At 40.9% G+C, this 12,049-nt stretch overlaps 1 protein-coding gene across 1 annotated transcript in view; it reads left to right on the plus strand.

Moving 5' to 3' along the window:
* The window catches only part of DOCK2 (dedicator of cytokinesis 2), a 160,775-nt gene that overhangs the window by 129,386 nt on the left and 19,340 nt on the right, over nt 1-12,049 (plus strand). Inside the window, exons 34-39 of the mRNA XM_074552037.1 lie at nt 209-294; nt 4,210-4,366; nt 6,118-6,158; nt 7,940-8,030; nt 9,073-9,192; nt 10,811-10,900. Of these exons, the coding sequence (XP_074408138.1) occupies nt 209-294; nt 4,210-4,366; nt 6,118-6,158; nt 7,940-8,030; nt 9,073-9,192; nt 10,811-10,900 (585 nt within the window). The remainder of the gene's footprint in view (nt 1-208; nt 295-4,209; nt 4,367-6,117; nt 6,159-7,939; nt 8,031-9,072; nt 9,193-10,810; nt 10,901-12,049) is intronic.

Consider the following 12,049-nt stretch of genomic DNA (forward strand, 5'->3'; position numbering starts at 1 on the left):
ACTGAGCTTGGTGCCCAGTGCAGGGAAACTTGTGAAAATCTGTGTCCAGGCTTTCAGCCGTGCCAAAAGCCCAGACCAGAATATGCCCAAGCATTTCACCTTTGGGAATGTGGGACATGATTATACAAAGGTACATTTTTGATGCCATCTTGAAGTGTGTTGACCTCTGGATAGTTGCTCAGTGTTTTGATTTTTCTTTCTTTATTAGTTTGAAAATGAAATCATTTTGAAGTTGGACCATGAGGTGGAAGGAGGACGAGGGGATGAACACTACATGCAGTTGTTTGAGTCCATGTAAGTAGTGCATGAGAGTAAATAGAACAAATGCCTTCAGGATGTGTTTCTGTTTTATTGTTCCCAGTTCTCAGGTTGGTAACCTCACCTAAAATAGAATCTTAGCAACTTTTTTCATGAAGGGACTGGAAATACCATAATGCTTCACTACACCTGGCTTGCATTGTAGTTTTGCTCATTGAAATTATTTTCCTGGCTGCTCTTCATTGCTTTGTGCTTCAACTAAATTATGAAGAAGTTATACCTAACCTGCATTTTTACATGTCTAGGTTGGAATCCAAGAGATTATTCAGACAGGTCTGAATTTAAATGAGGCTTTGTGATGTTGTGTGCATGTTTTACTTGCTCAAAGCCTGCTACCCTGTATGGGTTGTATTTCTGGGTAGGTGTAGCAGTCTTTGCAAAGTCACATCTTTCATCAGATGAACCATGCAAGCTTTGGGTACACACACAGGGGACATAAAGAATCATTTATTCTGTTTCTTTTTGCAGCAGCTTTTATCAAATTTGAATGTTGCTGTCTAGTTTCCTTCAGGATTCCCCTTAGGGTAAACAACCCCAGTATTTCAGTTTATCATATGTTTTCTGGACGTTCCTACGATGTCTCCATCTAGTTTGAAATACTACATTGCCTTACAGCTGGAGAGAGTGTTCAAATTGAGACTTTATCTACGCAAAAAGCAAACCTTCCTTCAGATCTTGTGTATGTGACCCTTTGAAGTTCATCCTTTCTGAGCTGTGGAACATTATTTGCTTACCTTGTTTGCCCTTTGCGCTTTATTCCAGAGCTTTTCTTGGAAAGTGGCACTATCCAGTTAAACCCCCTCTTTCAGCAGTGCCATCAAACACAGCACAGAGCTTTTGATCTCCTGCCTTTGCAAGGCCCCCTCCTTGCTCTGACATATCTACCTTTTCCCCTTGCTGCTGTCCCACTTTCCAGAAGGCCTCAAGTTCAAAGTTTCCACATTTCTAAAGATGACAATTCATTTATCTCCACATTTTGTTGAATGACTCGTGTAGATGGAGTATTGGAGCAGAGGCTGGTGACCTGCCTGTGGTAGCACCTGCTCTCTCAGGTGGTTTGGTTTAAGTCCTCCTCCATTTACACCTTTCAAAGCAGGGGTTTCAAGCCTCTGTTCCAACTGGAGTAAGACCCACTTAAATTTGCCTCCACATTTATTCATTTGGTCATTTTTTCATCAGCTGATCTCCTGTAGCTGTCTGCACCCCTGCACAGTTCCAGGTGTCACCTGAAGGCAGATATTAACAGCACTCAGTGACTGCTGTGCTACTGCTCACCTCTGCAGCCAACATCTGCCCACGCTGCTGGTTGCTGGGAACTTCCCCATGTCCATAAATAATATTATTATTTATTATAATCCTAAACTAAACAGGTTCAGCAGAAGTTTAATTAAGCCCTGCCCTGCATTTGTCCCTAGACCTAAATGTGGGTGAGGTCCATGAGGGGTTGTGGCCTGTCCTGGCCAGAGCCCAGGGGAAGCTGGGCTGATGTGGGACAGGTGAGAGTTGGTTCTCCAAGGCAGAGCAGACAAGGCTGCCTTGCCTTGGGAAATGAAGGAGAATCAGTGCACAAGTTGTGCCAAGCCACTTGTCCTCAGGCTCAGAAAATTACTTTTGGCATGTTTTAGTTCCCAATACAGGCACAACAGGAAATGGCACTTGGCAGATTTCCAGTTCCCCATCATTGCAGTGGCCCATGCTATGCAGTTGTTTTTCTCGAGCTTTATTGCAAATATTTTTTATTTAAATTTTTCTATTTTTTTCAAGCTCTCTTAAAAAATTCAAAGGTTTCTTCCTCCCTCCTGGGGGTAAAAAAAAAATCTTCTGAAGTTTTGTGATCCTTTTTATTGGGATTATTGTGTAAAGCTGAGCAATACAACTTTTTGAACCTTCCCCCAAGAGACAGGCATTCTTCACTCCTGTTCCTTTTGTAGTTCTTTATGTGGACTCTGGTTCACCTTTCTTTAGTGACTGGACTTATGTACTTCGTGCTGGGTGAGACCCAGCAATAGCTTGTGCTTTATGTCAATGTTGTTCAGCTTGTACTGGGAAGAAATGTGATGTCTTGGTGCCTTGTGTTCATTGTGCAGTCAGGGAACGTTCACAGCTCTGCCTTGTTTGCTGTTACTCCCAGGGAACCTGTGGCAGAAATCCATAATAGTCCCTTGAATGGTGGCTGTACTTTCCTTCATTAGTGACTCACACTGTTTCTGATACTTGTGGATATAAAACACCATTTTTCTGTGTAATATTCCAGTCTCCTCTGTGTTTCTGAGGCTTTCTTTCTTTCTTTCCCCCAAATATCTTTTAATGTGCTCCAACCTTTCTGTCAGTTGTCAGCTCTTAACCCCTTTAGTGTTTCCATTCCACTTGCAGTGGATTTTATAAGCCATGTGTCAGTTATTGATTTAAATATTTCAGTTTCAGACCAGTCAGACAAGAGCAATTGGAGTATTCTGGTTTTGTCTGCTGGCCCCTGTCCCTCCTATCTTACACAACATAAATGTTATTTCAGACATCCACGTACACATTCCCTTTGTGTCAGAACAGTGACTACACTGGAGCTGCTCAATCCAAGGAATAAACTTTAGATGCTGCTTTTACTTTGCTTGAGTTGGAACTTTATTCCTGGGTATTCTGTAGAGGTTCCATTCTAGGCCAGAGCTTTGAGGATTTCTTTGCAATTGAAGTCAATATGAATATGCATTTTTCTGAAAAAGGTTGAAATAATTATGAGGAGTAAAAAAAAAATTGGTTCGCTATTAATTAAAACAGTATTCTTAGTAATTAGAGCTTAAAAAAATATTGTGCCTAAAGATTACTAACTTTTTTTTACCTGGGTGTCTGGAAAACCATGATGTAGAGCTGAATTAATAATTGAGCACTAATAGTTCAGAACCTTCCCAGCTACCAACACAAAGCAGGACTGCCCTGGAAAAAGTTAACTGCATCTCTGCCTGACCCAGTGCTTGTATCTATAATTATATGAGTGGAAATATATGTATGTGTGTGTTTATATAAATATATATGTATTATATATGAAAAATGCAGTTTGGAGAGGAGAGGATCCCAATGGAAAACCAGAATGTTAAGTAGAGGAAACAAAAGAAAAGCAATGAAATAAATAATTTCTCTTAAGCAAAGAAAGAAAATACATCCTTAACAAGATGTAGGTAATCACTTATCGATTTTTAAACAGTTAAATGTTAAAAAAAAAACCCTGACAGTAAAGTGAAATCTCTACTCCTAAATTACTTTAGCACTTTATAGAGACAGTATATGCTAATGTTTGTTAATGTAAATTGAAACTGATGATGCCAAAATATAAAATTCCCTTTCTTGTATTTTTATCAGAGGAGATCAAGCTGCTATTTTCAATCTGCAGAAAGTTGATTGGTTTTGCTTATTTCTCAAAGCAAAATTACTCTGGTGATGGTTTTTTTTGAGCTAAAATTGTAATTTTTGTTTATTTGAACTTTTACTTGCATGTACCCCTTACAAGAAGGAAAACATTTTTGCATTTTCTGCTGAGGAAAGGAAAGTGCCATTATTACTTATTGATATATTTTATATATAAATATTATATATATATATAGAGAGAGAGCTGTTATTGCTTATTGTGATAGTGTGATATTCCAGACACTTGAGTTTGTGATAGCACAGATGCAGTTTCTCTGTCCAGAAACTGTGGGTACACCCTTGAGTTTAAAGTCATTTTCAGATGGGAAAAGTAAATGTTTCTTGTATTTTTTTTCCATTTGATTTATATGTCATTTGTTTTCTGAATATCTAAATTACAAGCTCACAGAGGGAATTTCCAGCGCATTCTGCAGTTGATTTAAGCCTAATTCAGTACTTGCCATCAGAATGATACCAATATTTCTGCATTTGCAGCCTTACAGAGTGTGCCAAGCAGCACCCTGGCATCTGCAGCCTGGTGGAAAGCTTTGTGAGCCTGGTGAGGGGGCTTCTGGAGAGGCTGCTGGATTACCGCGCCGTGATGAGCGATGAGAGCAAGGACAACCGCATGAGCTGCACCGTCAACCTGCTGGTACGGCCCCTCCTGCTGCTGGAGAGCCCAGGAGGAGCCCCTGGGGAGGGACAGCACCAGAGCCCATTTACTGAACAGGAGGGGAAATCTTCCTGGGGGTAGCAGTAGGTGACAATGTTCTGTAGTGGTTTAAATTATGCAACAAGAGATTTTTACGTCTCTTTGAATGGATATGTGTGTGACTCTGAAAGCAGCGTTCACCCATGTGCTTTATTTGCTTTGTGGGCTTTATCCACCTTGATTCTGTGGATAAACAGGAAAGTTTGTTATTGGAATATGAATTCCAATATTACCAGTTAGATTGTGCCTGGGCCAGTCTGACCCTTGCGGCTGAGCCAAAGGCGGCTTCCGTGATGTATCACCCCAGAGACACCTTTAGCTTGCTGATGGTTTCAGCTGGGCACTAAACAAGTCCAGGCTTGTTAGGGACTCCGTTTACCTTAGGAAGAAGGCTTCAGGCGAAAGTGAGGACAAAGGAGGGATTCTGCTGGAGGGTTTAATATCCAGAGGTTTATTCCATGGTTACAGATGTCTGAATCTTGGGAAGAACTCCAACAGAACGGAGAGCACATGGCCTGCTTCACCTTTTAAGATCAGGGGGAGGGGAGGGGAGGGGACAGGTGAGCCACCAACCAGGTGGGAGGGGCGGGGTCTCAAGGGACAAGGGACACAGACAGGCCAATGACCTCTTGGCCTGAGGGGCATCCTTTGAACTTGACCAACCACACGGCGCCTTTCCTGGAATGTTAAGCCTGATTGACAGGACTCACTCAGCATGGGGGCAAGGGGGAAGGGAGGGGTGTATAGGCACGCCTGGGAAGGGACCCGGGACCAGGAAGTCTAAAACAGGACATTACAACACACTACAACAGGTTGTTGCTCACATTCCCATTGACAGGCTTGATGGGACAGTGTCTTCTTGACAGTGTGTAGCTGTGATGAGGAGCTGACCCACTTGCTGCTTCAGCATCTCCATAGTTACAGTTCTCAAATGTGGGCAGGAAACCTGCAAGGCACCTTTGCAGCTGGGTGCCAAGAGATTTGAGGCTCTGATCTTGTCATAGGCCACTCTGTCTTCTTTTCTATTCCTGTTTCATAATTGCATAGAAAGATTCTTCCTCCAGGAAATTCCTAAAGCTGAGGAGGAACCTCTGCCACCTTTGAAGTATTACACTCACACTATTTGTTCCTCAATAATCACTGTGCAATGGGGTATCAGTTTCTGCAGTTCTTCAAGAGACCATTCTTATCATACATTTTGCACAGCCTCAGCAACTTGCATCCCTGCAAACATATTATGGTGACAAAAAAATGAGCTTTATTCCTGCAACTGGCCCCTTTAGAGGTATTGCACAACAATGCTCCATAACTACACTGCTGCACATCTGGTTCAATACTTACAAGCTTCCACCAAGTGTAGCTGGAGCATGTGGTTTATTCTGTTAATTCATTTGGATAACCATATTTTCCTCTTCTCCAATAGAAAATCCTTCAGTAATAATCCCATTATGAAGCAGGAAAAGTATATGTACGTGTAAAACCATACATATAACTAATAAAAATATTAATTGAAGAAGTAGTTCCAGTAGTTTAAACTTCAGATAGTCTGTAAATAATCTACTTTTCATACTATCTATGCTTTCTAACTACCAAGGAAAGCAAAACCTCAGTCTATGTGGGTGTGTGTGTGTGTATAGATATAATTTTATTAAAAGACATTAGGAGGTAACTTTAAATGTTTGTGTCCCTAGAATTTCTACAAGAACATTAACCGTGAAGAGATGTACATCAGGTATGGCAACCATTCTGTTGGATCTCTTTTGGAGAGGGCAGTTAATATTGTGAGTTTTGGTTTTATCATTGTGCTTGGATTTCTGTCACCCAAATGACTCTGTGACACCCCAGCCTCATCTGCATTCTCACTCTATCGTTAGCTTAGCCTTCAACAACTGGAAATCTGTGCTATGTGTCCAGCAACAGCATTTTTTTCCACAAGAATTAACTTTTAATTGATCAAATCACTCAATATTCATTGTCTACTGTTTAAAATTAAGAAAGTGCAGATAGATTTGAGGTTTGAGGGAGAATGTATCATGCATTTAGTATGGCAGAGAAAACATTCTGGCTTTGTAGAGTGGCCCAATCTGCTGATATCCTTCAACCTTGATATCTGTTGCATATCCTTCAATATGCAACACTCCACGGGCAAGGTTACAGCTGAGACATTTTTTGTGGGAGCTGTAAATTCCTGCAGGTGTGGCATGGCCTCTTGCTGTCTCCAAGAGTTCTGCACGTGGGCTGCAGCAGATCTTTCTTGCTGCTTCCAAAGCTCCCTGTTTCCTGCCTGTTCTCTCCTGCAAAATCTGCAGAAGAAAGCCCAGAGCCCCAGCTGAAATGAGCCCTGGAGTTGATTCAGAGCTCACCCTGGAGCTGAGCCAGAGAGGCCGGGGGGAACAATGCTCCCTCGGCTGTCATTGCTCAGGGTGATGCCTTGTGAAGGCTGACCTAGAACAGAGACTAGACAGAGCTAAAGAACAAATTAGGGATTTATTTAGAGGCCGCAATGGATCCACCTTGGGCAGCACAACCCAAAATGGCCATAAAATGGAAAACATATCATGGGATCTCACATATTTGTAAGTTCTGGTCCATTTGAATATTGGAGCTAATTGTCCAATTACAGCTTAAATCCCATCCTTGTTGTTTTTCTCTCTTCAGTCCACGTTGTTTGTGCTCTTGTGCTTGAGATTTGAATCATTTGTCCTTGGGTCCACAGCTAGAGAAGGAATTGTTTTGTCTCCCTGCTCTGTGCAGAGAGCTCACCATCCCCTGATATGAAGCCCAGACTTACACACTAAAGCAGAATAGAATCTGAAAAATATAAAAGCTAAAGGCATCAAGGGGGAAACTTTCTGTTGGGCTGGCAACTGGGAATGGGAGTGCCTTGGACTGCCACAGGAAGGTGTCAGTGCTCCTGTGTCTCAAAATTGCTGGTGAGAGTTAGAAGGAGGGATGCAATTTTCTCCCTAGCTGCTGTAGATGCAGGTTGAGCCCCATGGTGGGCAGTGGCTGTGCTGGAAGCAGCAATGCTGCCATAGGGATCAAGGAGAAATTCAATTTAGAACAGCTCTTCTGCCCCCACCACCTCCAGGGACTGCTTTGCCTTTCTGGGCTGGTATTTTCCACTTTCTGCTTCCTCCTGTGATGTGCTGTGGTTGCATCAGTGCGCACGAAGCAGGTGTGCCTGGAAGGGTGCCCTGAGGAGCCCTGCAGGAATCTTGGCCTTGGAGGTGTCCCAGACCCTGCGAGCAGCCATCCCTCCTCCCTGAGGAGGAGCTGGGCACAGCTCCCAGGAGAGGACAGCTCCTTCTCCTCCTTTCCTGCACAGAGGTTCAGCACACAGAACGATCACAGCAGAGAGTGAACAGAGCTTCAGCCCCATCAGTGTCCTTGAAGAGTCTTTGGGGAGTCACAGTGTGACATCCATGGAGTTTCTGTTATCTGGAACGTTCTGACACTCAGTATTCCACTCATGGCAGTCTCCAGTCTAATCCTTGCTCTCTCCTCTATCAGGTATTTGTACAAATTGCGAGATCTTCATTTAGATTGTGAGAATTACACAGAAGCAGCATACACCCTTCTACTCCATACGTGGCTCCTGAAGGTTAGATTTTCTAAACTCAATATATAATTAAGCTTTTGCAGTATTCAATTTGATATTCTAAAGTGAATATCTTAATCTCTGAGTTATTTTCCACCGGGGTACTCAAGTTTCTAGTTAGAAATTCTGCAGTAGTTTGCAGAAAATTAACATTAATTGTTGAAATTATATTTTCAGTAGGTGATTAAAAGCCATATATTGCTGAAACTAAATATGGCAGAAAAAATAGTTTTCCTTTACAGTAAGAACATTGTGTACAAATATGGCTTTCATTTTGGTAATTTCTTACTACTCTAAACATAACAGTTATGAAAATTAAACACAGTTCCAGCTATCACAAGAGGACACACATTTTAATTTTAAATAATATGGATTACATAAACAAGTTATGTTAGCTTTCTTTTGTAGCTGGTAATTAATTATGTTTCACTATTACTATTGTTCATTACCAATGTAATGAACAGTATCAATTAAAATTGTCAATAAGATCAATTTCCATTACAAGGGGGCATTCCAAATTTAAGTGTTCCTCAGCAAAAATCTGATATTTCTTATGGCATTCACTTTAGTGCAGAACTTCATAAATTTGTGCTATTTTGCTTAAACTTAATTTTGATTTTTTTGTGATTGTGCAAATACAAGATATATTGTCTGTATTGGTATGGACAAAGAACAGTATATGAAATATCTTCATGCAAAAAAATCTAAATCAAGTCAATCAGGATGATACCATTAGGGAAAAAAAAGAACTAATTTCCTTATGTAGATTTTTATATAAAATTTGTAAGTAGGGCAAGGATGGGCAGGTATAACATTTTAAAATATTTTTAAACGTTTGGTCTAGTGCTGGTTATCACATAAAATACAGCACTTACCTGAAGAGGCAGTGAATGCAATCCCTGTGCCTTCCCCAGTTTGTCTGTGGATGGGTAAAAAAGACTTGGGAAGAAAACACTTGGAAGAGCCCAGGGGACCTCGTGGGAGGGGAGCCTTTGATGTGAAACACTGAACTTGATAATTCTTTTTGCTGTGTTCTCCTTCTCAGTGGTCGGATGAGCAGTGTGCACCCCAAGTCATGTCAACAGAGTTCCAGTGCTCCCAGACCTACAGACACCTGAAAGAGAATCTGTATGAAAAGATCATAGAATACTTTGACAAAGGAAAGGTAAGTCTGGAGAGTTCTTCCCCTCCAAATCTCTCTGCTGTGCTACTCTGAACAGTTGTGTTTAATGTGTATAAAATATTTGTGAGGAAAAGCTTCTTTGAAATGTGGGTCAAGTAAAAATTGTGTCCTGGAGGCTTATTCCCAGAGATATCTGTTCCATAGGAAAATGTTCTTTCCTTGACCTCATTCACAGAGAAAGGGCTAATGTCTCAGCACATTGTTACAAGCATCTCTGTCAGGCACCAACAAAATACAATAAAAAATGTTGAATCTACTTCCCCTTACAAAGAAAAGAGCATGGACTACACAGATTCCATTTCTAAACCACTCAGCCCTTATCTCAAGAAAATCTAGGTGGTTCAAAATAGACATATTTGTTTCAGAGAGGACAGAGAATTGTATCCTAAATTTAAAATGTAGTAGATTGATTCTGAGTACTGCAGTTTAGTTCAATTTAAGACAAAAAAGATGTTAATAAAATTACCTGTCAGTATAATGGCTTTAGAGCTAAGAATTTTGGAAATAAAGCAAGGCACTAGAAAGCAGGAAGAAACTCTGCAGTGCCAGATAATTAATCCTATCACCCAATAGGACCTTTAAGTCATTATGTCTTGTTCAGCTGCAGCCAAAGGTAGGAAGGGGAAGGCAATTCATTTCTGTTTCTGCAAAAGAAGCCCTTCCTATAATTCACAAGGGAGAACATTTCAGCCTCAACCTCCCAGGTTTCCTGTTGGCATCTGCAGGAGCTGCCCTGCAGCAATGCCCACCCCCTGTCCCAGGAGAATTAAACCCTCCAATTCCTGATCTGCAGCACTCAGCACCCAGCTCAGCCCAGGCCAGGGGTACCTGGCCAAGGAGCCCCTGGCAGCAGGTGACAATGGCCTGATGTGTCACTGGCTGTGTCCTCTCAGCAGCAGCAGAGAGCTCTGCTCAGGGCCCCCTTTGTCTCTTCTCTTCTGAGCAAAGAGGAGACACAATTTGAGAAATATCCCCATGAGAGGGAGTTTGTTCCTGCTTTGAGATCACTTCTGTGAAGTGTCCACAGCAGATGAGAAAAGCAGTCTGGGTGTTTCAGTGTCAGGCACTGTCACAGGCAGCTGTAAAGTTGTGTGGACAGAAAAGCTGCTACCCTGGGCAGGTGGAAATTTAACACCTGTAGTTATTTAGCTGTCCTAGACAAGGCTCCCTGTGATTATGGATGCTGCAGGACATTCTGTTAAATGGTGTGTGGTTTTAAGGACAGGCAGGTGTCAGTCCCCCCATAAACTGCTCTGTGCTTGGGGTATATTCTGAATGTTATCACCTCAGTGATTTACTCTTTTTTTTTTTCTTTAATGTATCTGAAAGGTTAGATGATTTTTTTAAAATGTTACTCTAATAATAAAGTAGGTTTACTTATTCCTTCCTGTAATGAATCATAAAACACTTTTATTTTTTAACATTAATCTGCTTTCCTTAAGTTTATGATTGCCCTGAGTCTTCCACTCTAAATGTGCAGTTAATAAATGAGTGCACTTTAAAGACAGCATAATCAATAAAAGTGCAGTTAAACTCTGATGTGTTGAAAACTTGTTTGTTGGTACAGGATTTACTTTTTGAATGTGTGGTTGCATTGCAGATGTGGGAAGAAGCCATATCTTTATGCAAGGAACTTGCAGAGCAATATGAAAAGGAGGTTTTTGACTATGAACTTCTAAGTCAAAACTTGGTAAGATTATATACAGATCTTCAAATTATTGCAGTCACAGAAATTAGTGCTTTTCAGCTATCAAACAACAGAGCTGCCTATGAGCTTGTGGTCTAAAATGGATTTCTAATTCATTTGTTGAAGAGTTTCTGTTTCACTGTAGCAATCCAGTGGTAAAGGTTCATAAGTAACTGCTGGTTAAAGTTGCATGAACATCTGTTTATTGAGGTATTCTGAAATGTCTGTAGATGAAATAAACATGTTCTCACCTAGGGAAATTTAAAGGCCACATTTTGAAGCCTCTGTACTGCCCTAGGGTAGAAAGAACACCTGGATGAACTTTTCCCCCTAAATTTTTCTTTCAATTTTAGCAGCTTGGATTTTAACAAGCCTGAATAATTGTGTCCTAATCAAGACTGGAAGTATTACAGCTCAAGGAATTAGAACTAGGTCCAAAGGATAGAAGGAGAATTTTAAAGGAAAATAAAATATTCAGTTACTTGTTTTCATGAAAATTGAATGAATCCAAAAAGGATCCCACCCCCCCAAACCTTTTTTTCTACTCCCAGTATTTCAATTGTTTAGGGCTCATTCAATAGATATCCCTGAATCTTCCTCAAAAAAAAATGGTGGGAATCAAAAGATGATGTTCTTGAATGGTGCTGTGTATAAAGAAAGCTTCTTTTGCTCTGTTTTTATCATGATTTAAAAGACATTTTTGCCAATTTAAGTTGCAGTGCTGTGTTCTCACAGACATAACACCTAAATGACACTTGGTACTTTATGGAAGAACTTGTTCTAAGCCCTTTACATGGTGTGTGCCCTTAAAATGAGCCTAGAGTAAAAACTGGAGTTGATCCCACACCTCAGGAAACATTTGAGGCAGGGAGCTTTTCCAAATGTCTTATTTCAGTGATGCTATCAGTAGCCAGGGATCGCTTTGGTGGTTGCTTTTCTCCTAAGTTAAGGGTAAGCCAATTCTGAGGTCAAATATTAAAGCTGAAACCATACCCAATTTGCTGTGTATTATATTTGCATATAAATGTAAACAGTGTTTAATGTCCCCCTGCAGCCTCCTGTGTGAAAATTGATTATTGCCGTAGCTCATCAGCTGCTGGCTCTTGCATGTGTAGTAGAGGTTAAAAATGCATGGATAAAACCCCCAAACAC

Source organism: Zonotrichia albicollis, chromosome 15 (assembly GCF_047830755.1).
Source record: "Zonotrichia albicollis isolate bZonAlb1 chromosome 15, bZonAlb1.hap1, whole genome shotgun sequence".
NCBI lineage: Eukaryota > Metazoa > Chordata > Aves > Passeriformes > Passerellidae > Zonotrichia > Zonotrichia albicollis.